The sequence below is a fragment of the Nyctereutes procyonoides genome, unplaced genomic scaffold, assembly GCF_905146905.1.
Source record: "Nyctereutes procyonoides isolate TBG_1078 unplaced genomic scaffold, NYPRO_anot_genome, whole genome shotgun sequence".
NCBI classification, from domain to species: Eukaryota; Metazoa; Chordata; class Mammalia; order Carnivora; family Canidae; genus Nyctereutes; species Nyctereutes procyonoides.
Window position 1 is genome coordinate 22,894,740 of NW_026575126.1, and position 26,655 is coordinate 22,921,394.

General features: G+C 34.1%; 1 protein-coding gene across 2 annotated transcripts in view; it reads left to right on the top strand.

Moving 5' to 3' along the window:
- ABCD3 (ATP binding cassette subfamily D member 3) overlaps positions 1-26,655 on the top strand; it is a 65,530-nt gene that overhangs the window by 11,355 nt on the left and 27,520 nt on the right. For both annotated transcript variants that reach the window (XM_055340057.1, XM_055340056.1), the window contains exons 2-8: positions 8,630-8,666; positions 11,652-11,750; positions 15,480-15,568; positions 21,911-21,980; positions 23,277-23,374; positions 23,714-23,837; positions 25,943-25,999. In XM_055340057.1, the coding sequence (XP_055196032.1) occupies positions 8,630-8,666; positions 11,652-11,750; positions 15,480-15,568; positions 21,911-21,980; positions 23,277-23,374; positions 23,714-23,837; positions 25,943-25,999 (574 nt within the window). The remainder of the gene's footprint in view (positions 1-8,629; positions 8,667-11,651; positions 11,751-15,479; positions 15,569-21,910; positions 21,981-23,276; positions 23,375-23,713; positions 23,838-25,942; positions 26,000-26,655) is intronic.

Consider the following 26,655-nt stretch of genomic DNA (forward strand, 5'->3'; position numbering starts at 1 on the left):
TATTTCCTGTAAATTAGGTGTTGGATCTAAAAGCTTGATCAAAGTTTAGATTTTATTTTGGGTAAGAACACTTCCTAGGTGTTGATGTTGTATACTCTCCATGAAGATGTATGTAGTATCTGGTTGCTTCTTTTTTTATTATTTTTAGCAGTCACTGTTGCTTGAGACATAGATCAGTGAGTTTTTATTAGGGCTTGCAAAATGGTGATATTTGAATTCTCTTATTCATCATTTATAAGGTGGAAGGCTTTCAATAAAAATAAACTTCTTCATCTACTATTTGGTTATCATCCACTGGTACAGTTCAATTAGGAAAGGATAGATAATTGCTTTTTACTTTACCAATTTTAAAATAATCCATTAGTTCCCTCTTATTCTCTGAAGATAACCAATGAGTTATTCTTAAGTATCATTATGAACCTGTTGATTTACTACAAGTAAATAACTATTTAATGCTCTCTATTTTATAGAGGCTTGGAGGAACCCTATTTTATGAATGCGGTGGATCTTAAAATATAAGGGGATCCTTGGGGGGCTCAGCAGTTTAGCATCTGCCTTTGGCCCAGGTTGTGATCCTGGAGTCCCGGGATCGAGTTCTGCATCGGGCTTTCTGCATCGAGCTTCCTGCATGGAGCTTCCTTCTCCAACTCTGCCTCTGCCTCTCTCTCTCTGTGTCTCTCATGAATGGATAAATAAAATAAAATAAAAATATATATATATAATGTGCTTTGGTTACCAACTCTTCCAGCTACTCTCTATATAACTCTTAGGATCAGCATGTTGAGATCTTGATGAGTATTGCTTCTAATCTATAGATTAATGTATCATTGCCTTTTTTTCTTTTTTTTTTTGGATCAATCTTGCTATACGTCTGTAAAAATGTATGAATTTTTAAAAAAATCCAGCTTTCAATTTTGGTTTACTTCTATATAGTGTGTTATTTCCTTTTTTTTTTTTTTTTTTGCTTTCCTCTATCCTTTTCTTCTTTATGCTTTCCTCAATTAATTTTATTTTTCCAGTGTTCTGAGAGTGATATAAATTTCCAGCCTTTCTGTTCTAAAGTATGCATTTGAGGTTATAAATTTCTCTAAGCACTGCTTTAGTTGCAGCACACAGGTTTTTTTTTTTTTTCTTTTTCAGGTTTTTTGATATATAAACTATTACCATTTTGTAAACATATCATTTGATGTGTGTATCATACATTTCAAATTATTTTTATTTCATTGACCTATGACTTCACAGTTTCTCTCTTTGTATATATCAGTTATCTATTGTTGCATAACCACCCCAAAACTTAATAACTTAAAATAATTGTTTTTCTCCTCAATTCTGTGCGTGGCTGGGCAGTTCCTCTGCTGGTTTTGTTTTGGGTTTGCCTGAGGCTGCATTCAGCTAGAGGACTGACTACATGTGGGAAGGTTCAAGACAGCTTCATTCATATGTGGCTGTTGGTTGGGCTGCTTTGGTTCTCATCTGAGTGACTTTTTATCATCTAGTAGACTATAATCAGTTTCCTCATATGGTAGTCTCAGCATTCCAAGAGGCAAAAGTAAAAGCAAAAAAAGGTTTCTGCCACATTCTATTGGTTAGAGCAAGTCAGAAGCTTGGCCCAGATTCAAGGATGGGAAAATAGATTCCTCCTTTTTAGGAGGAACACAAAGAATTTGTCTTATATTTAATTTACCACAATTTCCAAACATTTGGGAATTTTTCTTGTATTTTTTTTTTTTAAGATTTTATTTATTCATGAGAGACACACAGAGAGAGGCAGAGACACAGGCAGAGGGAGAAGCAGGCTCCCTGTGGGGAGCCTGATGCACGACTGGATCCTAGGACCCGGGGATCATGATCTGAGCCAAAGGCAGACACTCAACCATTGAACCACCCAGGTGCCCCTCTTTTTGTTGTTGATTAATAGCAAAATTGCTTTGTAATTATTCTTTTTTCATTATTTTATTTTTACTCCTTCTAGTAGTTTGGAAGTTATTATTTTTTTACTCTACTTTAACTAATTACCCTAGAAATTTTAACATGTTAAGAATTTGAAGCCTAAACATTAATCAGTAATACTTCATCCTCCTCCTAAGCAGTAAGATGACTTTAGAGTGGTAGCTCCACTTACTTTCCTCCTGATTTATATGCATTTGTTGCGGTGAGAGTTTTTATTTAAGTACTAAAAGACATTTAGTGCATTATTGTTTTATGTAATATTCAGAGTTAAATATATAGTTACTACTTTCGTTGCTCTTCATTTGTTTTTGCAACCTACATCTTCCTACTGAAATAACTGTCCTTGCCACCACCAATATGACCTTTGTACAAATCTAATTATGAACTTTTTCCATTTTGTCAGATAATGTCTTTATTTGCCTTCATTCATGAACGTGTTTTTTTCCCCTGCACATTTAATTCTTGATTGGTAGTGATTTTCTTTCTGTCCATTGAATGTTTGATTCTACCATGTTCTGGTTTCCAATACTACTATTGAGAAGTCAGCTGTTTATAACTGTTACCCCTTTGAAAGTAATGCGTCTTTTTTTTCCTTCTCTACCTGTTTTTAAGGATTTATCTTTATCTTTGATTTTCTGGTGCTCACTATGATTTGGTGATGCGTGGATATTTTAATCTCCTGCTTAGGATTCACTGGGCCTTTTTGACTTTGTGGATTGCCTTGTTTTCTTTTATTCTTTTATTCTTTTTTTTATTCTTTCTGGACACCGGTTGAGATACTTTTATTGTAAGCACTTTTTACTTTTTTTTTTTTTATGAAAGCACTTCACAGATTTGTGTTTCATGGGGGGGGGCATGTTGATCTTCTCTGTATCATTCCAATTTTATAGTACATTGCTGCTAAAGTGAGCACTGTGTCTCTTGTTATTCATCTTTTTGCTTACTTTTTGTTACACTCTGGTTAGCAAATTCTCATTTAGCTCCTAAATTGTTAATTGTATCTGCCTCTGTGAAATCTGTTTAAATTATTAAGTATTGAATTTCACTTATTGTATGTTTAATTCTTTAAAATTCTATTTGGCTCTGGAGTGCCTGGTTAGCTCAGTTGGTTAAGCATGAACTCTTGATTTCGGCTTGGGTCATGATCTCAGGGTTGTGAGAGAGAGCTCTGTGCTGGGCATGGAGCCTGCTTAAGATTGTCTCTCCCTCTGCCCCCTCCCCTCCAATTCTGTTGGGTTCTCTTATGTCTATCTTGCTCTCCTTTTTTTTTTTTTTTAAATAATTTCCTGTTTTGGTAGATAACTTTATTTTGTGTATTTATATCTTTAAATATGGTCTGCATTTTCTTATAGGATATGTTTGGAAATTTAAACATCTGAAATCTTCTTGGGTTTCCTTCTGTCTTAATTTCTACTGGTTCCTGTTTTTGGAGTCTGGTTTGCTCTGTGCTTGGTTATTTTTGATTACGGTCTAGACATTTTATTTAAAATTCTAGGAATAATTTTGAGGCTTATAGTAAACATACTTTCCTTTTAAGAGGAAAGTTTGCTTCTTACAGTGCCTGGGAGCAATATTCAGGGAACAACTTAAACCAAGTTCCTTAAGAGCACATTCTAAAATTTTTAGTACAGCGTTCTAATAGATGGAAGACTCACATTTCAGATTTCATGTTTTTGTTTCCCAAAGGAGTTCTATCCTTGTATGTCCATGTCAGTGTCTTGTTAATGCCTTTCAAATCAGCATCTCCACTCTTGTACTTCAAATCTCAACTTTTAAAAATCTCAACTTTTAAAATTCCATATAGTTATCACTGGGACTTGAAATTGAATGTGTTTACTATGAGTCTAATTATTACTTCCTTGAATGCTTTTACTGTTATTCTTTTGTAGTTAACAGAATCCCTGTCCTCTAGCAGCTCAGGCTGTAAATTGTGAAACTTGAGGAAAGTGGTCTTTGCCTTTCATGGCTTCAGTTTGTAGCTGATCGTTTCTTATATCTCCTCCATCTTTACACAGTTCTTAAACTCTGTGCTCTTCTCCATTCATTTCCATGTTCAGTTGAACCTTGAACAATGCAGGGATTAGGGGTGAACCCCTGCACAGTTGACAATCTTTGTATAACTTTGGCCTGTCCCCAAATTTAACTACTAATATCTTACTATTAACTGACCAGAAGACTTACTGATAACATAAACATTGATTAACACTTTTTTTAATTTTTTTAATTTTTTAATATTTTATTTTATTTTTTTTAAATTTTATTTATTTATTTACGATAGTCATACAGAGAGAGAGAGAGAGAGAGAGAGAGAGGCAGAGACACAGGCAGAGGGAGAAGTAGGCTCCATGCACCGGGAGCCCGACGTGGGATTCGATCCCGGGTCTCCAGGATCGCGCCCTGGGCCAAAGGCAGGCGCCAAACCACTGCGCCACCCAGGGATCCCCAAACATTGATTAACACTTAACAGTGTGTTATGTCTTATGTACTACATTCTTACAATAATTCTTACAATAACTCTTACAATAATGTACACTAGAGAAAAGAAATTATTACTCAGAGAATCATAAGGAGGGGAAAATATATTTACAGTTCTGCTCTGTAAAAAATCTGTAAGTAAACCTGCACAATTCAAACCTGTGTTAAGGGTCAGCTATAGTTCCCAGCTCTGATCTGCTCCCTCACCATGTCATTTCTGACAGTTTTCCTGTCTTTCTTTCCATTCCCAGAGTTGCTGCCTATGTTCAGGTCTTCGCCTCTGGGCCCTTATTAACCTCAGTTGAGTGTGCCATGCACACTCACACATGATATTTGATATGGCTATGGAAGTGAATTGAAAGCAGTTTAGAGATGAAAAGGAAACTATGTAGAAAGGAGGTGGAAAAATTATAGTAATTTATGTGAGAAATTTTGATGGCCCAATTTGAAGTCTTGTCAATAGAGATGAGGAGAAGAACATAGAGAGCAATTGGGTATGAAGAGTATGAGAGAAAGGGAGAATACCTGAGAATAATCCCAAGTTTTGATTCAGGTGGTGGTGTAGGTGAAGGTACTTTCACTGGGTTAGGGCCCAGGTTCAGTATGAGAAGGTGAAGAACCTTATTTCTTTTCTTACCTTTTTGCACTGTGTTTTCCAGTAACAATATTGTATAGAAGTCATGAGAATTGGCATCTTGGCCATATTCTGGAATGGAGACTCAGTCTTATAAATATGGTGATAACTGTAGGTTTTTTCTTTTTCTTAAAGATTATTTATTTGAGAGGGAGCACGTGTGTGCATGCAGGGGCGAGGGAGGGACAGAGGGACAGAAGGACAGAAGGAGAAGCAGACTTCCCGCTGAGCAGGGAGCCAGACAGGGAGGGGCTCAATCCCAGGACGCTGAGATCAGTACCTGAGCTGAAGTCAGTCTCTTAACCAACTGAACCACCCAGGTGCCCCATAGCTGTAGGTTTCTGTTGATGTCCCTTTCAGATTGAAGAAGTTCCTCTTTATTCCTAGTTTGATTAGAGTTTTATGATTAATAGGTGTTGGATTTTATCAAAGGCCTTTTCTGTATGTCTATTGATATCATGGTTATTTTTTTTAGATTGTTAATATAGATGAATTATGGATTGATTTTCATATGTGAACCTGACCCTTCCATTTCTTGGATATATCCTTCCTATACTTTTTATAAATAGTTGGTTATTGGTCTTTTTTTTTTTTTTTAATGTGTTTGCCAAAGAAAAAGAAGAAGTTGGCACAAAGCACTTCTTGCAGCATATCGTAATGCAGAGGTTATCTTGAGGGAACACACCTGTAGTTGTTTGAATTCTAAGCTAAACTAGCCACTTTTCTGGGGGAAACATCATTTTTACCTGAAAGAATGACTAAATAACTGTAGTTATTTGGCCTTGAATATTGCAGACATTCTCTTACAGTACCTTCAAGGAAAAACTGCAGTGTTTGTTGCTAATGTTACAATTTAAGCTTTCAAGTGACTATTGGAATTTGGAAAACTTGTCTCTGCCACCATGAGCTTGATAGCTTTCCAATGGTTAAGACTGTTCTGATGAGATCGGTGGCAGTATTAACAAATATAATTCTAAAAAATATTGCATAATAAAATATATTACATTTGGTAAGTCTACTGCACAATTCAGTGAATCATTATTTTCCAAAAGACTAATGCATATTACAAAATTTTGCATGGATAAAAGATCCATTGGAAGGGTAAATATAATGTAGACCAATAGATTTTATTGTATAAGGTACAAAAGTTCATTGATAGTGTTTCCAGACTGCACTGTAACATTACAGTATCCAGGAAGAATATCCACAGTTATGAAAATACTCCTCTTTTACAACTACCTATCTCTATCACAATAGGTAGCAAGAACGGAGACTCTAATATGAGAACCCAATCTTCTTGTATTAAGTCAGACATTAGTGAGATTTTGCAAAATGTAAAACAATAACACTTCCCTTACTAAATTTTTTGTTTGGAAAAATAAAGCTATTTTTGTAAAAATTTTATTTAACATGTAATATCTGTATTATCTTTATTTTATTTTTATTTTTTTAATATCTGTATTGTCTTTAAATGAAATTTTTTATATCCTCAAGTGTAACAAGACAACTGATGATTAATGATTGTTGTAGATATTACAGATAATCTTGCCATTAGTGTGCAAATCAGCATATTTTGAACATGTTGAATACCTTTATTTTAATGTAGTTAGCTTATAAGTTGATCTTTTCATAGCCAAAAGGAATACACAAGAGTAGACTATGTCTTTTGTTTTATAGCCTTTATTAGTTTCATAGGATAAAAATCAAGAAAAGGAAAATACTGAATATTTGTTAGAATTGAATCTGCCTACTAGTAGATCATAGTTTTGGAAGTAAGTTAACTTCTCTCCAGTTTTTAGCATGACATTTCCAGTGAAAAAATGTTACCCAATATAGGTTTCTAGCATACTGTTCTAATTTATCCTTAATGATCTATATATTTTTATATCATTAATATTTTCAATATTGAGAACATTGATAGAAAACATTAAAGAATTCTTTGAAAGGAGGAGTTTAGAAAGCCTTATAAAAGGGGGCTATAATTAACTGTACATGCCTGAACATATATAAAGGCATTTTCTGAAACAGCTTTGCAATCTTATAAAAACTTTAAAACACATAAACAATCCTGTAATACAATTGAAAATAGAAAAAAATAATAAAGCTAAGCACTTTTAGAATGGGAGCATCTACTAAATTGTAGTTGTTTGGCTTAGCCTTTTTCAGTGACCTGGTATCTTATTATCGAAAGTGTTCATTCTACCCATTGATGGAGTTCAACTAAGTGTTGAACATAGAGGATTGAATGATATATGCCCCCAATAGTAGACATGAAGGTGTGCTACCCAGATTCCCCTTTGAAGAAGGGCCTACTGTCCAGCTGTAAGGAGTTGGATGACCAAGTAACCCGTTCTGGCCACACCTTGGGGTCTGTCTTAGTTGTAGAGCCACTTTGCCTGAGTTCATGCCTTCCCTGGAGCAGCATGGATTTGTAGACCAAGCAAGATAAAGGTAAAAAGACCTGGCTGTTTCAACCCTTCACAGAGCACTCTGATGGACAGTACTTGCTACAGGGCTTCCTTCCTGATTGGTTGAAAAACTTTTTAAAAAGATTTTATTTATTTATTTATTCATGAGAGACATAGAGAGAGAGGCAAAGACTCAAGCAGGCTCCATGCAGGGAGCCCGAGGTGGGGTGCCATCCCGGAACTCCAGGATCACACCCTGAGCTGAAGGCAGATGCTCAACCGCTGAGCCACCCAGGCGTCCCATGATTGATTGAAATTTTATTGGGCCTGCATCAGTTTCAGTTCTGTCCACACTTGCTTTCCTTTCATAGGTATTAATCCCCCATAAACATTTTGTATCCCAAGTACCACTTCTGGTCTACTTTGGAGAGACCAACCTGCAGTAGCTCAAGATCTCACGAAACTGATTTATTGGGAGGAACTATCAATCAGTCTGGAGATTTAAAATGTGATCAATGTTGTATAGAAGCATAGAGTCCTATGGTAGTGTGTTATAAAAAGAACCTAAGCCTGGTTATGATACTGTTTAGGATTAGTGGTCAGACCTAGGTGTAATTGCCTGATTAATCACTTTGAGTAGCATGAACTATCACTTCCTTACCTAGGCAGTTTTTTATTTGTAATGTCTAATGACACAGGTCTTTCCTCCTTTAGGCTATTAACCAGGGATTGCTCAAATGGCTGGGAGAAGATTCCCAGCAGCAAGAGAGAGGAGGGCCGAAGGCACAAACATTTTTTAAGCCCTCGCTTGCATCAGCTTGCTAATATCCCATTAACTGATGCAGTTCATATGGCCACGCCTTGCTTCAAAGATAGCAAAATAGACTCCATATCTCCATGGGAAAATTTATAAAATGAGTATGTGTATATTAAAAATTACTAATATAATGCTTGATACAGTAGTAGTTAATATTTATTGAGCACTTTCTATAAATAATACTGAGTAAGGGGCAACTGAAACATTTAATATATTCTGTCTCTGTGTGATATGAAAAAGAAGGAACTCTTTTTTGGGGAGAATTTAGTATATTCTTATATCTTAAAGTAACTTTTATGATGGGAACAGTTTGCAAATAAAGCTCTCTTTTCTTTTTCTCTGCAGTAAGAAAAATGGAAAACCACCATTACAGAACAATGAGGTAAAGTTTTAACTAATCTACTCTTTGGGATTTCGTATGTATTTATTTTGTTACATAATTTTGAAGATTTATTTATTTATTTTAGAGAGAGAGAAAGAGAGCCCACGAGCAAGCAGGGAGAGGGGCAGAGGGAGACAATCTATTTTTTTTTTTTTAAGATTTTATTCATTTATTCATGAGAGACACAGAGAGAGAGAGAGGGGGGCAGAGACAGAGGCAGAGGGAGAAACAGGCTCCATGCAGAAAGCCTGATGCGGGACTTGATCCTGGGTCTCCAGGATCACACCTTGGGCCGAAAGCGGTGCTAAACCGCTGAGCAACCCAGGCTGCCTTATATTTTTTGTATTTTTAAAGAAATACTGGAAAGTACAGAGGTGGGGAAAAGTCAGTTGTGAATTTAAAAATGAATTCGTAGAAGAAGCTAGTAGTGTTTATGAAGTGTACTGTCTCTGTAGGTACTCTCTCCTTTAGATTGGTTCCAGGTATGACTTTTATTATGTGCCAAGAATGGTAGAGCATCATGGTATTTCAGCCTTTCTGAACCAGCTAGTTGTTTAGTCTAGGTGTTTCTTTGCAGAACATGCTGTGATGACTTTAGGAAATATATATGCAATTCTTTCATGGCTTGAAATGTAATGGAAATCAAGTCAGGCTTACAGGTGGCTTATGATTTAGAAGTGATGACAATAGGAACAGAAATAAAAGAGGAATTAATATTTTAAAGTACTTCAATGTGACTTTCTTATATCTTTTTTTAAAACCTTCCTCGTTTTTTTTAGATCATTTCTTGAAAGCAGCTAGAAGCTAGAAATAGGTAATCTCTATTTAAGTCAGAAGATGGCCATTATATTATTACTCTATTTAAGGGTGTTAACTCCATGCACAATGGGGTGAGGTAGGGAGGCAGTGATAAGAGGAAAAACTTGAGAGTAGAAGTTTAACTTTCTTTTTTTAATTTTTTTATTATTTTTTTAAAGATTTTTTTGTTTATTTATGAGAGACAGAGAGAGAGAGAAAGAGAGAGAGAAAGAGAGAGAGAGATAGAGGCAGAGACACAGGCAGAGGGAGAAGCAGGCTCCATGCAGGGAGCCTGACATGGGACTCGATCCCAGATCTTCAGGAACAGGCCCTGGGTGGAAGGCGGCGCTAAACTGCTGAGCCACCCCGGCTGCCCTTTCTTTTTTTAAAAGGTAGTTGATATCTATTGCTTTGTCTTTATTCTTTTCTTTCTATGTTTTCTCAGTTTGGGGGAAGTAAAAGGGGAGATTTCTGTTGAAGTGATAGGATTTGGCTTGAGAATAGACTAGCTAAAGTAAATAGACTGTGAGTAGTGTTTTGGTCTGTTTTATTTACTGATGTGTTCCCATCATTCTGAACAGTGCCTGGGACTGAGTGAATATTTATTGAATGAATGAATGAGCACATGCGTGTGTGAACGAAGTAGCCTGGGCTTCTAATTCAGTAGGATGAGATTTGCAACCTTCATAAGGTTTGAAAGACCCGAACTCTGTTAGGTACAGGGTAGGCTGGACCTTATCCGTCTTAGTCTTTCTGATCTAACCCTACAAACACACTGCATTCAGATCTCCTTTCTTGGTCTATGATTCTGTAATGCACTCAGTACTTGTTAGGATTATATAAATATAAAGCACTTAGCACAATGTCTGACATATAGATGGTAGCTTATTCTTATTCTCATTCAGTACACAAACTATTTCAGGTTCCTCAACTTAGATAAAACATATTTACAGTAAAGCTAATCTAATTATAGACTACCCTGGGTATTTATTAAGAGTTAAAAAATAAGTGAACAGGGATTCTGGGAGTTGGGGGAGGGGCTAGGTAGGAGGATCTGATCCTCCTTGTGTGTTGCCTGTTGCAAGAAGTTTCTCCTGTGTGATCTTCCAAACACTTCGGGTGTAGTAAAGTAAATAGTCTCTACCATACCCAATTCATCTCACTTTTTCCTGTTCCTTCAAAATGAAGAAACATCCGAGAGTGATAAGATTAATTACTGCTCCAAAGTTTCTTCAGTGATTTTGTGCTACACAGACTAGATAAACTCTAAATCCTTACTATGGTTTCAGAGGTCTTTTATAGACCCTGTCAATCTCTTCAGTGTCTCTCATTTTTCTCTTTGTTTTAGCAGTTCTGTCTGGCTCTTCAGTGTGTGCACTGATTTTATTCTCAACACTTGGTTTTTGTGCTTGATGTTCCCTGTGCTTGACTACTTTCCTTCCCCAAAGTTACCACATGGCTTCACTTTATTTATGTCTCAGCTTAAATGTCACCTCCCCAAAGAGCTCTTGCTTGTTATCCTGTCTGAATCAGTCTTTTTTTCATGGTCCTGCCTAGTGTATCTGTAACAATTTATTGGTTTATTTTTATATTTCTCCTGTTTAGAATGTGAGCTTTAGGAATAAAAAACCCTTGTTTGTCTTTAAGTTGATGAGGAAGAGAAAGTGAATTGGTAGATTGCATATTGGAAATGCTAAATGATAAACCTAGGAATCTAAATCTTTCCAGTAATTAATATCAGGAAAATTACTGTTCAGGATTTTAAAAACATTCTGCTGTTAATCAGGAAGTGGTATGTAATAAAGAGTCAGTAAGTACTTGACCATTTCTTAGCTGTCTCTCTGATCTCATCTTTTGCTACTCTGTCTTGCTTATAGTTCTAGCCAGATTGTCCATTTCGTTGCTCCTAAAGCAATTACATGAGCTTTCACCTTGGCATTTTGTACTTGCTGTTTCTTCTGCTTACAGTATTCTCCCAGATATTCATGTGGACCAGAACTTCTTACTTCCTTCTTTAGTTTTTGATAACATCTTACTTTCTTGAAAGCATGTTTGAAGAACAATGCATGTTTGCATTCTCTAAATGCAATATCCATTTTGATAGTTGTTACTATTGACTTAGATGAAATGTGGTTCCTTAATCTTACTTGTTATAAATATCTTAATTTTTTTTTTTTTTTAATATAGAAAGAGGGGAAAAAAGAGCGAGCTGTGGTGGACAAGGTGTTTTTTTTAAGACTCACACGGATTCTGAAAATCATGGTCCCTAGAACATTTTGTAAGGAGGTAAGTCTTAAATTAAAATGTTAAGTGTTTAACTTTTAAGGTTACATGATATCATAACAATAAAATTATATACTATACTATAGGTCAAATATTTTCTGTGTAGGTAATGAAGACTACTAAATTTTTTTTCTTTAAATGATCTATTATCATTGCAAGTACCTTTGTTGTTTGGTGCCAGTTTTTGAATTATTTTCTCTTGTTTTTGAAGTAGTATTTCATTATATTTTGTGTGAAATACTAGAGTACTTCAGTGCAGTTACCCTAAATGTTTTGTTTTAATATAGCTAAATTCTGTCAGTAAAAACAAGATTAAATATGTTTTTTGTTTGTTTTTTAAAGATTTTATTTTTTCACCAGAGACACAGAGAGACAGAGACATAGGCAGAGGGAGGAGAAGCAGGCTCCATGTAGGGAGCCCGATGTGGGACTCAGTCCTGGGACTCTAGGATCATTCCCTGAACTGAAGGCAGACACTCAACCACTGAGCCACCTAGGCGTCCCATTGATTAAATATGTTTTTGAGATGCCCAAAATGATACATGAATTTTTTCCGTATTTTCAGGAAGTGAACTGATAGGAATAAAGTTTTATTATCCTTTTCTTTGTTCTTTTATCAAGATTATTTTTATCATTATCTGAGAAGTATTTTTAATGATTAAAAAATGAGGTAATGCTGTGTTCTCCATCTTTAATCACCTTTTGTATAACTAGAAATATTATCATCTTGTCTCTTTCTCCTCCCTGTACTTCATCCTTTCAGTCACTGGTATTGGGTCATTTTTCATTCTAGACATTCTTAATGTGGATATTGTAGTGTTAGTCTGTCTTCAAAGAAGCTCCCCCTTTTTTATCTTCTCCACCAAATTTATCTTCTTGAAATGTAATGTTTTCCATTATTAAAATTTTAAACAGCATTAGCCTTATAATCTTAATAAAAAAAGTACTGTAATCCCCAACGAGAATACACATTCCTCCATTACACTGGACTTGCTCTCTTTTTCCCTCACTTCTGCATCATGGCTAGTGGATTTCCACCCTTATAAATCTCTAAGACATAATTTAATAACGTTTTTTTCCCCTAGTAAGATAGAGATAATACACGTTTCCTTGAAGAAAAATTAGAAAATGCGAATAGATTTTTTTTTCCCTTCTTGGTGCTTCTTAGCCTTTCACTCAGAACTTCTATCAGTATTTTGGTGTCTAGCACATATTTTAATAAAAATGAGATCACACTGAGACTTTTTAAATCTGCTCCCTTCCTTATTTTTGAATGTTTTTTCCTTGAGTTTATTTTAAATTAGTCTTCCTTTCCATTCCTATTGATCTCACTATATATATCTTTCTTATCTGGATTATCATAATCTCTTAAACGGTCCTTTTGCCTCTTCTCATTTTCTTAATAGTCTTTTTTCTAAAACCTTAGTAAAAACACATTTGACTTCTTTTTTCTTGTAGGGTAAGTCACAACCTGACTTTGACCTTTCTTTGACTATCATCTGCTTAGAAGAGTCTTAACTATTTTGTAGTCAGGCTCTGTGCTCTTGTGCTTTCATGACCTCATATCTGTGCCCCATTCCCCCAATAAAGACAGATACTAATAAAAAAATAGCTTGTTGCTCATTATCTTCTTGGTGAAGTTTTCTCATTCTACAACCCACCTGATTGAAGAATTCTTATTTAAAGAATTTATTTAAAGAATTCTTATTTTCCCCTCTTAATCAGTTAACAGTTCTGTGATCATTTGACCTTTTAGTAAGGGTTTTCTGAGTGTAAAATGAATGTGAGACATTGGATAGATCTCTGGGAGTTAGTAAGGGAGATACCAGGGCCTAACTTGGCCAACCTCCCAGCTTTCTCTAGGCCTCGCTATGCCACAGAGTTATTTTACATGCAATCTTTGAGAAATATAAAAATCCAGGTTTAACCCCAGTTCATGGAAGTAACATAAACTCTTGTAGAAATCACAGAAGAGGTAGAGATAGAGAGACTAACTGATTTAGGAAATAGAGAAATGATAATACCACTATGAATATATGGAAGCCATACATATCATGAGGTGAGGGCCTGCCTAAATCAGTGCAAATCTTTAGTTTCTGATACATTCTACAAACCCATTAATTCTGGGAGTGGTAGTGATTCTCAGGGCATCCTTTGTAGAAAGGCGTTTCAGGACCATTAGTAATCAAAGTTGGCCAGATTTTGCTAAAGTGAGGCAAATAAAGTTGGTACTTATTTCAAGGAAAATTAAGCCCAGAACAGAAAATGAAGGAAAAAAATAAAGGATCTTTTTCTAGTGTTACCTTATACGTCAAATGATTTAGGATTGAGACTGTATTTAAGATCGGAATTAAAAGTTAGCATTACTGTTAAGTGATATATACAGGTAGTGTTTATTAAAATCTGTTGCCAACTGAATACCTAACTCTCAGATGATGGATAGGATAAGAAGATGGTATCTTTGCTTTCTGGCAAATGTTGGAGTAGCCGCTATCACTGCTCAGTTACACAGGCCTTTTTTGACATTGTCTTTTCTTATGGCTTTATTATTCTGTGTTTATGACTCTCTGCCTTGTCTGCATCTGAAGTGCTGTATTTCTAGTACCTTCACCTTTTTTAAAAGCAATGTTTTGCAAAAATTACGTAAGTTATAGTTGCAGTTGCCACTCAGCACCATAACTTTGACTTTAAATATATTATCCAGCAAATGACCCTGCTGTCATATGCCCTCCTCTCTGACTTTAGCTTCTATATTACTGTCATTATTATTCCGATTTAGAAGATTTAAGTAGGGTCAGCTTTGACTGTGTTGTGTTGGAAGTTGGAGGGTAGGTTCTCATCTCACAAAGAGAGAAGGGACTCCTGACTGGGCCTCTCATCTTTCCCCTGGGTAATCCCATCTTCACAGCATTGCTTAAGTAATGTTCTCAAAATGACACATTTTAACATTTTGTTCTACCTAGAGACTTGCAGTAGTTTAATATTGCTAAATTCTGCTGGATATCCACTTTGTTATTTGTATGACTTCAATCTATTATCTATTTCCTATTAAATACCTTATCTTTTTTTACTCAATTCTCATCCTCTCCTTTATTTTACTTGGTCTGTTTAATGTATTCCTAACATCAGAACCCTCTTTTGCCAACCCAGGTCTTTCTGTCCTGTCACTTATTACATGAAGTGATGCAAATTATTTACTTATTTATGCTGTTTTCTTATTTTTTTTGTGTGTAAATCTTGCCTTAATCACTAAATTGAGGGCAGGGGAATTAGTAGAGATTTTTCCAACAAATTGAATCAAATTTATCCCATTAGGCACAATTTTAACCTTCAGTATTTGCTTAACTGTACATTAATAGTTACTATCATTTTTTATTAGACTTATATATTAAAAATATAAGACAACCACAATACACTGTGATTCAGGTAATGTAAGTTACACTGCTAGCTTCTGCTAATTGTATGAAGGCAAGTCATTTGAGCTGCCTGGGATTCACTTTTGAATTCTGGATGACAAAGTTAGATTAAATGCTGCGTAAGGCTTTTTAAATTTTTATTATATTTTTAAATTCTTTTAAAACTATATTTAAAAATCTCATATAGGTAAAATGTCAGCCACTGTGTTAAAACTAGAATAAAGATTTGAATTTAGAAATAAAAAACCTTTACCAAGGTAATGTTTCTTTTAACTTTTAAAAATGCATTTATTTTACTATACCTGGTTTATTTTAGACAGGTTACTTGGTACTTATTGCTGTTATGCTGGTGTCTCGAACATATTGTGATGTTTGGATGATTCAAAATGGTACACTCATTGAAAGGTACTTTTCTATTCACCTTCCTCCTGTATGTATAAAATACTCATTTGTCTCATATTTAACATTATCTTAAGCAAGACATAGATACTCATTAGGTATAAATACTTAAGTCAAAGTATGTGTTAGTTCATTTACTTAAAAAGAGATATTTATTGGGTGTCTCCCATGTGCCAGGTACCATGCGACTCTGTGATAGGGATATACTGGTGAACAGGGGAGACCCTGTGCCAAGCCCTGCAGAGCTGAGAGTTTATAGAGGGTTAGGAACAAGGAAACAAATTAAAATGCAGTATAAAAAATGTAGTGGGAGTTTAAAAAAGTCACCAAGTTGGATGTCTGAAATTAATGAGGTAATTTGGAGGAAAATAATACCAAAGAATTTCAGAGAATCATTTTGAGAATGTTTATTATAAGCACAAAAACAATTTGTTGACATTTCCTTCAATTTCTGAAGTTAGTGCTTTATATGTTTTTTCATTATAGTCTTTGTACATATTATTTCACTATAATTGATAATTTTGAATTTAAAAACTTACAGTAACAGTTGGGATGTTAACATTTATCTATTAAAAGATTTTATTCCTTATGATACGAAATTGAATGTCAGAGTAAAATATTTTTCTTGGAATTCTGTTTCCTGGTATGCAGTATTTTATCAGAAAATTTCTTAAAATAATAACTTTCTGAATGCAGTACTTAAAATTTTTGAATGAAGGCTGTCTAATTTTGAATTAAGTTGGTTTTTTTCCCCTCATATTTTTGGTTTGCTTCTCATTATTTGTAGGATGAGGAAGAATGCTTTATGCACATGTTTTCTGATTCATCTCTCTAGGAGAAGAGAAAAAGTTACTTGCATAGAATTAAAGCCAAATGCCTCAGAACATGTGTAATTGTGTAGGCTCTTGTATTCAACACAGGTCTCCTTGAAACCTGTAGTCGTGCCCTGCCCTTTTCTCCTAATCAAAGTTAATACAAAACAGCTTAAAAAGGAATACTTGAACATAGCTTAATGTTAAATAGTTTTACTGGTCTTAATCACAAACATATCAGTTCTCTCTTCCATTTTTCCACTTGTAACTGCCATTCCCAGAGTCAGTTGTTTTCCTTTTACTGTTCATCTCTACCTCTGCATTTCAGTGTAACTTGTAATATTGTCTTAGATTTTTCAGTTTTAAAGAGCATGCATTTATTTCCTACTTTGAAAGATGGAAATTAGCTCTTTTACACTCTTACCCATGCCTGTGCCCATCCTTAGGTTGTTTTACTGCATTTTGTTGTTGTTGTTAAGTCAGAATTTATTGTTTACATTTTTTGCCTACTTAGGAGCTGAGCCACATACTGTACTTTGGTAGTTTCTTTGATATACACAACTTTTTTCTCCCCCTGGCATTTAAAAATTACGGGTTTTTGTTTGTGTGCCTTAGTTTTTTTGCCTACTTCTTACTAATTCAGCTCAAGCTTATTGACAACACTTTGTAAAATCTTTTCAATATTGTAATATGGTCATACACACCAGGTGATCTTTTGATTTTTGTCTATTACCACCCCACCCTATACACCTCTTGTTAGTTTTTTCTCTTCTAACCCTAATCAATATTGATTGTACTTTAAGCTCACTAAAGAACAGTCCTGTTTGAATTTGTTTTAATTATGATCTTGGGAACTTTTTTTTTTTTAAGATTTTATTTATTCATGAGAGACAGAGAGAGGCAGAGGCAGAGGCAGAGGGAGAATCAGGCTCCATACAGGGAGCCCGATGCGGAACTCAATCCTGGGACTCCAGGGTCACGCCCTGAGCCAAAGGCAGATGCTCAACTGCTGAGCCACCCAGGCGTCCCGACCTTGGAAACTTTTTAGATCTTTCTCTTCTGCATTAAATAACTGGTTTTCTGAGTCCTTTGAATTCTTCCTTAGTTTACTTTCTCATTTTGGCATGTGCAGACTTTTTTTGAGAAGGGGCGCTAGGGAAATAAATTTTTGAGACCTTGTAGATCTGATAAATAAGGCTTTCTTCTCCTCTTAAACTTGATCGCCAGTTTAGCTATATTTATACATTCCAACTTGGAAATCATTTTTTATTAGAATTTCGAAAGTATCACCCTCTTCTGTAGAGCTCAGCAGTTCTCAGCCTTGGTTGCAGGATGATTAGAATCATCTGGGGAATTTTGAGAACAATTAATACCTGGGCCTACCCCTAGAGATTCTGATTCAATTCATAATTAGTTTTGGAAGCATCTGTGGTGATTCTAATGTGCAGCCATGGTTAAACACTGCTGGTCTAGCTGCCACATATGGTGTGGAGGCCCATTGCTGTGCTACTTGCCCTTCCTTAGCAGTGGATCTGTTTTTACCCCCAGTGGAAGCTTTTATGATCATTTTTTAAAATTGATGTATTGCTGGTGTTTAGGAATTTACTGAATGTCACTGTGAATTTTTTTTTTTTCATTGTTCTGGACATTAGGTGGGCTCTTTTCAATTGAGAAACTCATTCTGCATTCTGAGAAATTTTCTTGTGCTTTTAAAAAAATTCTCCCTCTCCATTTTTTTCCTGTATTTTTCTGGAATCATTATTACTTGAGTGTTGGAACCCTAGACTGATCATCTGATTTATCTCTTAATTTCTCTACTGTTTAATCTCTAACATTTTATTTTCTGGGAATTTTTTTTTTTTACTTTATCCAATGAATTTGTATTTATCATTTTATTTTCAAGAGTTATTTTTTGTATGAATGTTCATTTTAGAGCAATCATTCTTTCAAGTGTGTGACTTTTTTTTTTTTAAACTTCTGCATTTTCTGTTTCTTCTTGGTCCTCAGTTCTGATTTTTGTTGATCATGTGAGAGGCTTTCCTCAGTTTTCATTCTTGCCTGTCCACTCATCTTTAAAAGTGAAGGGCTAAAAAACTTGCTATAAGTTGAGGGCTTATTGATAGTCTGGTTTCCTTGAATGGTGTTTGTATAGAGAGTCTGGTTATTTTTGTGTGTGTGCCCTAGTGAGGAATCTTCTAACAAATTCAAAGAAGTTTGTCATAAACACAATTGAAGTGTTTACTTGTTGCTGCTAGCATATCAACTTTGAAGGATCAATTTTATTGCTAAGTTCTGTTTATATGAGCTGTGTACGTAAGTAATTATCCTTTGTATAATGTAGAGAAGACATTTATGCCCTTTTACATGCTTATAGAATTTTATATTTTTTCCTTTGATGACTTTATTATCTAAATGCCATATTTGTTAATAAAAATACAGGCTTTCCAACTATAGCATTGTTAAATACCTATAGCAAAAATATACAGCTTATATTCATTATAAGCATCATTATTAGCTATCTGTGTAGAAGTCACATATTACATATAAAGAACCTTGCACAACTTTGTATAGTAGAGTAGTTTTTTTTAAAGTTTTTTTTCCTTTTATTTACATTTTATGATTTCCTGTTTTTGTAATCCGAAAGAATAATATTTGCTCTTATAAACTAGGGATTTCCAGCTTTAGTTGAATAGATGCTAATTTTAATTTTCTCACATACTTAATGCCCTGAATAAAATGCATTGCAGAGAGTAGATTGTACATTAACTGGTGATGATAGACAAGAAGAAGTTATCTAACATGAGCCAGCTAGTAATCAATTTGGGTACTCATTTTAAAAATTTAGATATGAGATGGAAAAAAAAGTGAAAAAAAAACCCTAAGAGTTTCTAAAAAACATATTATTTTGATACTATTTAAACTTACAGAAAAGTTGCAAGAACAATACAAGGAACTTCTTATACTCTTAACCTATACTCATCAATTGTGAAAGAGTAATTTTAAAGTAAATTGTTAACTTTCTCCTTGATAAATATTTTTGAGCTTCTATGTATAAGATCTTTGATATTTGGTTAAATTTAACATTTTTAAACATTGGGAATTCATAATATGAAACAGTTTTATTTGAAAAATAACACATTGCTCTAACTTGCTACTAAAGCTACATTATAAATTAGTTTTTCTGTTTATTCCTTTTTGTTTCTTCCAAAGAGGTTTAGATACATGTATTTTTGCTTAAAAAAAAAAAGTCTGAAAGAGACTCATTATGGTCCTTAATGTACATTTTAATATCCTTTACATTTTTAAAAAGGCTTGTTAGCAGTGGCTACTAAAGAGTTAGGAATGTGGGCAAATTTTAATAGGACAGAGACTCCTTCTTTAAGCTAGAAAATGGGAATTTCATGATACGGAGAAGATTCCTTCATATCTTGCTGCTTATATAATGTAAAATTATAAAGATATATTTTATTTTCACCCATTTGATTGTAAGCAGCATTTTATAATCACCAAGTTATCTTTTATGAAGATCCTTGCATGTTTTGGAGGTAATATTATGTAAGCTGTAAAACCACTTTTTATTATTATTTTTCTTTTTCAGCGGAATAATAAGCAGAAATAAGGCTTTATTCAAGAAACCATTTTTTAAATTTATAGCTGCTACTCCAATGGTAACCATTGCTGAATGATAGCATGTGCTTTACCAGGTTTTATAATCTTGTGTGTTTCACAGCTTGGATGCACTAAAGCACTTTGGTTTTATGTAAAGTTTGGTTCAAACAATTTTAAAATAAACCTCTAAACTTTTTGTACTGTCTAAACTGCTCTTGTTTTTAATATTCTTATTTCTAGAAACAACATTTTTATGTGGTTCTATTTTAGCTTTTTCTAGTTCAACTTAAATTATTATTTTTTAAAGATTTTATTTATTCATGAGAGACACACACACACACACACACACAGAGAGAGAGAGGCAGAGACACAGGCAGAGGGAGAAGCAGGCTCCATGCGGGGAGCCCAATGTGTGACTTGATTCTGGGCTGAAGGAGGAGCTAAACCGCTGAGCCACCAGGGCTGCCCTAGTTCAACTTAAATTAAAAAACAAAAAATTGTTTAGCACTTCTATCAAAATTGGACTGTTAATTGTTCTGTCAATCTAAAGTAACATTTCCCAGAGTATGTTCTATGGAATGCCAGCTCTGACAGCTACAAAGCCCTCTCAGAGCATCTTAATGCACATGTTTTATGTTAAGAGCTTTGAGAAGGTCTTTGATAAAGACATTTGTTAGCTTTGTGTAACTCAAGTTTTCTCAAATTTATTTTACCATGCAACTTTTTTGCTCTAAAAGACCAATTAACATTACTTGGCATTATTCACCTACTCTCTCACAAAAATAAAATTATTTCTGTATCACATACCCTTTTTTTTTTATATGTGGAGCTAGGTTTAAATAATATAGCACAGTTTTTCAAAATATATTTTACTTATATTGAGGAATATTAATAAACATTATTTGAAAAAAGAATGTGATCAAATAAGTTCTTCATATTTTTAGAACAGATAAATATGTAAAATAAATTAAAAACATAAAAGAGGATTTGGTCTAGTTGTAGTGTGTTAAAAGATCTGAAGCCTCTACAAAACCATTCTGAGGCTCTGAGAAACCCTGCCAGTCTACTCTCTGTCTCTTGTTTGCCAGGGTCAGCAAACAAGATTCCACTGGTCACATCCCACTGCCATCTGTTTTGGAAATTTTTATTAGGGTGCAGCCAGTCCCATTCTTGCCTGTTTTTGCTCTGCAGTAGCAGAACTAATTGAAACAGATACCTTACCTTGTGGCCCACAAAATCTTAAAATATTTACTCTTGACCTTTTACAGTGAGTTTGCTGATTTGATCTCATTAGGTTATCTCTGCCATTAATTCATACAAATGAGAATCAGGATATTTAAATATTTAAAAACAAATACTAGTTTATTTCATCCATAATAACCCATTGCTGGCTCTATCAACTTGTTTCCCCATCTAAACCCCTTTTGTGGCAGCATATGCCTTTTTTTAAATTACAATTTTTATGAAGGAAAGAACTAAGGAAAATCATTGTGTTTTTTTGGTTGTTGTTGTTAAAGATTTTATTTATTTATTCATGAGAGACACGGAGAGAGAGGCAGAGGCATAGGCAGAGGGAGAAGCAGGTCCATGCAGGAAGCCTGATGTGGGACTTGATCCCGGGACTCTGGGATCATGCCCTGAGCCAAGGGCAGATGCTTAACCACTGAGCCACCCAAACATCCCAGGAAATCATTGTTATTTAATTTTGCCGTTTATAGAGTGATTTTCAAGAAGCCTATTTAAAATGATCAAATTTCAAAAATTGGAAACATGTTTTTGCAAGAAAATGTTTTTCAGCATCTTTTTTTTTTATTGATTCTTTTGAGTCAATAAAAACTTCCAAGAGTAATTTTAGAGCTTTACAGGTGTTATTAGTGTTAAATATTGCTTCTTTTGCAACTAATGCATTGCATGTGGTGGTTTGCAGTGGTATCATTGGTCGTAGCAGGAAAGATTTCAAGAGATACTTATTCAACTTCATCGCTGCCATGCCTCTCGTAAGTGTAATTCCTTAAAAATCTTTATATAGGGAAAAATTTGGATCTTACTAAAGTCTTCAGATATTTTTGCTTCCTAAGTTTAAAGATTTATGGTACTGAGTTCCTATTTCAGTTTTAGTTTTGTAACTTATAGCAGAGTTTTTCAATGTAAACCTTTATACTAGATAGTAAACATTAATTAGGTTGAGTTCAGTTTCATTGTATACACATGTGAGTGTGTACATATGTGTTATTTTATTCTCACCTTTAGGCCAAGGTGTCTGATGTTTAGTAGCATCCCACTTGATGGCAGTAATGTCCTCCCCCAGTTTTGACAAACAAAATGTAAGACATAGCCAGATATCCAGGGGAGACTTAGGAGATGGGGGTAGACATGGTGGCAAAATCACCCTGATTGAGAACCATTGCTTGAGGCTATAAACTGTTATAGTAACTGTACCACTAATGTAGTTTCAGTGAAATTGGGATTTATTATCTGAATTTATTAAAAATAAAGGTCAGTGTTCGGTTTAAATCACAAGTGATAATTTTTAGCTTGGTTCTTTATAGCCACTGTAAGAATTTTTGTATTATAAATAGGGAGAAAAAAGCTTGATTATAAAATCTAGCTACTTAGAAAATGTCAGATATTTAATAAAACTTGATATAGTTATATGGTTTTTAGACCTTTTAAAAAAGCTTGAGATAAGTAGTGTAGGTATCAGTAAAAGATTGAGATTCCATAAACAACCAGCATTTTCTTGAGAAAATATTTATGTAAATGTGAGTTTGGAACTATGGAATAATTAATTTTAATGTAATGATGGAAAAGAGAAGTAGAGGTGACTCTAGAAATAATCTGGAAATGGTATTAGTTGATATGAAATTTATAGTATTTTTGTAACAAATGCAAGTAGAATTTCATTGTCTAGGGTTGTGTAGTGTTTGTAGTAGGAAATAGAAGGTACAAACAAAAATGTCAGGGCTCCTTTACGTTGGATACAAAGGTGACAGATTTGGCTTTTTGTTTGTTTACAAAAGTATCAAGTTGTTTCTCATAATTAATGATATTGACATACTCTAAGTTTCAAGAAAGGTTTTAATGTATCAGGATAATATAGCCAATTGCATTTGGTGTAGCATGTTCTCTTTGTATCTTTGTAAACTGAGTAAAACAGAACTAAATTATGTCAATTTGGACTATCAGTTATAAAAATCAATAGATTTCAGGACAGAGGCAATGATAGAAAAATAAATTATAATTTTGTAAGCAGAAATGTAATAAAACCAGTAATATGTGTTTGTTTGTTTCAGATCTCTGTAGTTAATAACTTCTTGAAGTTTGGGTTAAATGAGCTCAAACTGTGCTTTCGAGTAAGACTAACTAAATACCTCTATGAGGAGTATCTCCAGTAAGTGATAACCTATTTTTATGTTAAAAATACTTAAATAGAAATGCTTGTGATATTGAGATATAGAAATCTTTCTTTTGTATCGGATATGTTGTTCAAGGAAATTGCTCTTAGAAGCACATTGGGAAAGATCTTAGCAATTTAGACTCTAATCCTGGCTCTTCGATTAATTTGCAAGTCTTCCTTCTCTGGACTTGCTTCCTTATCTCTAAAGTAAGGACAGTCTTTAAGGCCTCTTTCAACTCTTAACTTCTATTTCTCTGAATTTGCAATGTGTGCTAGAATGTGAACTGTTTTTAAAATAATTTATTTTAAATTATTTTCTTACACCTATTTTAGAACTTTCACATATTATAAAATGGGAAATCTGGACAACAGAATAGCCAATCCAGACCAGCTGCTTACACAAGATGTGGAAAAGTTTTGTAACAGTGTAGTTGATCTGTATTCAAATCTTAGTAAGGTAAGTTTCTTTATTTTCTTTTTAAAAATTATTTGCTAATTTGTTGAGTTTTGAATCTCAGCAAATTTATATAGAATTGATTTGATGGACATGTAGCATATAAATACTAAGTGCATCTATAAGAGAATTAGACTTGTTATAATAGTTTTGATTCCAGTTATTTTCTCTTATTTTTGGAGGTGCCTAAGAATTTACTGTCTTGCAAAGATTTTGTATGAATTTTGCAGGTTGATTTCACTAAAACAACAGAAATGTAAATTTTTATCACCTGACCTGTGAACTTGTGGCAGTTGGTAGAAATTGATCGTCAAGTTATGTTTCCAGTTCCACATCCATAACACTAGGCTAGGACTTTTTCCTTCCTGTCCATTTCTGTGCTTCATTATCTCTAATTCTAATAGAACATTTGAATAATAGTCAAAAAAATTTTCATAAGATACTTTTATTTCAGTTTTCTAATTACTGTTTCCCCTTTGAATATTGCCAAAGCTCTTGAGACTGATGATGGGCTTTAACCAGTTTTCTTCCTGCCAATTTCTTCAGATCTTATTCATCTTACTATCTTATCTCACCACCCTTTACAGCTTTGCTATCGTCTTCCTATTATGTCCTCTTCTTTGCCATCACCTCCTGTCTTGTCTGGGACATGTAAAGGGCACCTGGAAGATAATCTACCTAGCATTTCCTCCCCTCTTATCCTAGATGCCCTATTTCCTACTCTAATTGACATGACTGCTCTTGGTCTGGAGTGGGAGTTTGTCTCAAAGTGGACCAATTATAGTATCCTTGTGTCTGGCCACATTTGATCCAGATATCCACTCGTAGTCAAAAGAACGATATACAAGGGGCCAGGTCATATTGTAAGAATAGGAATGCTCCTGCTTCAACCATGTGGATAGAGGGACGGCAGGCAATTCTTAGAAAAGTGCTGTGTATCCCTAAGACCTTGCCCCCCTCATGACAGACCCATTACTAGGATGTCTTTTCACTTCATGCCAAACTTTTTATTCAGCTACCCAGAGGGCTTTCCTAACTGATTCCATACTCTAGGAACTCTGAAAACTATAAATTGTTCATTAATTCATCTTTCTTTTACTCCCATTATCACATTTTGTGGTTAGTTATCTGTGTATATAGGGGTGGGGGACTGTATATACAAACTTTTGTGTAATTCTGTAGACATTGTTATGTATTCTTTACATCTTGGCACTTGAGCAGCTCTATAGCTCAGATCTTATCACATTGGCAATAGAGAAAAATTTAAAATAATTGTAGTGGTGCTCTGCACTACAGTATATTTACTGTTTTTAACATCTCATTATTTAAACTGTGACTTAAATGATGAATCATTTTTGTCAACTTTTAAATGTGCTTGAAGTTTGTAAGTATGTCTAGCTTCTTGGTAATTTATAAGGCAAAACAGAGAAGCTTAACAACAGCCAACAGAAAGGAGTGGCTATAGACTTAAAGTGAATGAATATAATATGGGGTTTTTGAAAAACACTTCAAAATATGTACAAACTTTTATGTCATTTGAGTTGTCTCTGTGTAAGGAGCAGTAGTATATTAATGTCTTGTTTTAGTTCTAGAAGCTTGAGTTTTATATCAGAAAATTATAGGCTCATTCATTTATTTCAACATACGGATATTGAATAGAATTAGACAATAGTACGAGTGTGAAGGGCCTTTTGTTTTATAGGTTTAGGTATATAGGAACCAGAAAAGCTGGTACTAGATTTGGGGTTACATTTCAGGTCCTTTTATTCAGTGTCTTTACACTACATTAAGAAGTTACTAAGTTACTAATGGTTAATTATCACAGTAGAACTACCTTAGTTGGTGGAAAATGATACATGTTTTTCCCACTTGATGGTCAGTAGACATTGGTTATGGTCTATTTTAAGTTTTGTGAGAATAAGAACTCTTGCCTTTATGTATTTGTTGTTTGTTTATATACTGTTATAGTACATTATATGTAATGGGAATGCTGCATGTTGACCATTATATGTTAAATATTGAACGGCATTTTATATTTATCATGTTCTTTTAGCTACCAGTCTACAAAATCTACTTCTTTTTAATTTTTTACCTTCTAATATTTACAGCCATTTTTAGACATAGTTTTGTATATCTTCAAGTTAACAAGTGCAATAGGAGCTCAGGTAAGTTTAATCTGTTATCTATCTATCTATCTATCTATCTATCTATCTATCTATCTATCTATCTTTGAAATTGCTATAGTACTGTGTTGTAAATAGCCAGACTGTTGGTAGGAATTTTTATGTATCTCATGTACCTAATAAAGTCTAGTTATAAAATAATTCTGTACTAGAGACTTGAAAAGTGCTCTAATTTGGTGTTTGAATTTTCCTTAAGGTAGATACTTGGAAAATTTGTGGCATTAATAACCAGAAGTGCTTAAACCTTAACATTCATGTTCTTACTATTGTAAAGTAATGTCTAAAAAGAGATTTGGAGGCAGCCATTTTAATATAAATGTTAAAATGTCAGAAATACCTTTAGAGTGGCTATAATGGTTTATAACATAATATGTAAGTTTATAATAATATAAATGGTTGACTATCTCATGAGCCTTATTATCCTGTCACTCTAATATTTGTGTTGGTAAGAATGACGTTTAAACTTTCTCTGAGTGTCCTTATTGAAGTATAACTTTAGTCATGTAATATGTGATGTTACTGTTACATACTTCTTACATGACCATGTGATAGTGTGACTATTTGTGTGTGTGTGTGTGTGTATGTGTGTGTACATGCATATGCATACACATCTTGTAGTTGATTAATACGTAATTTAT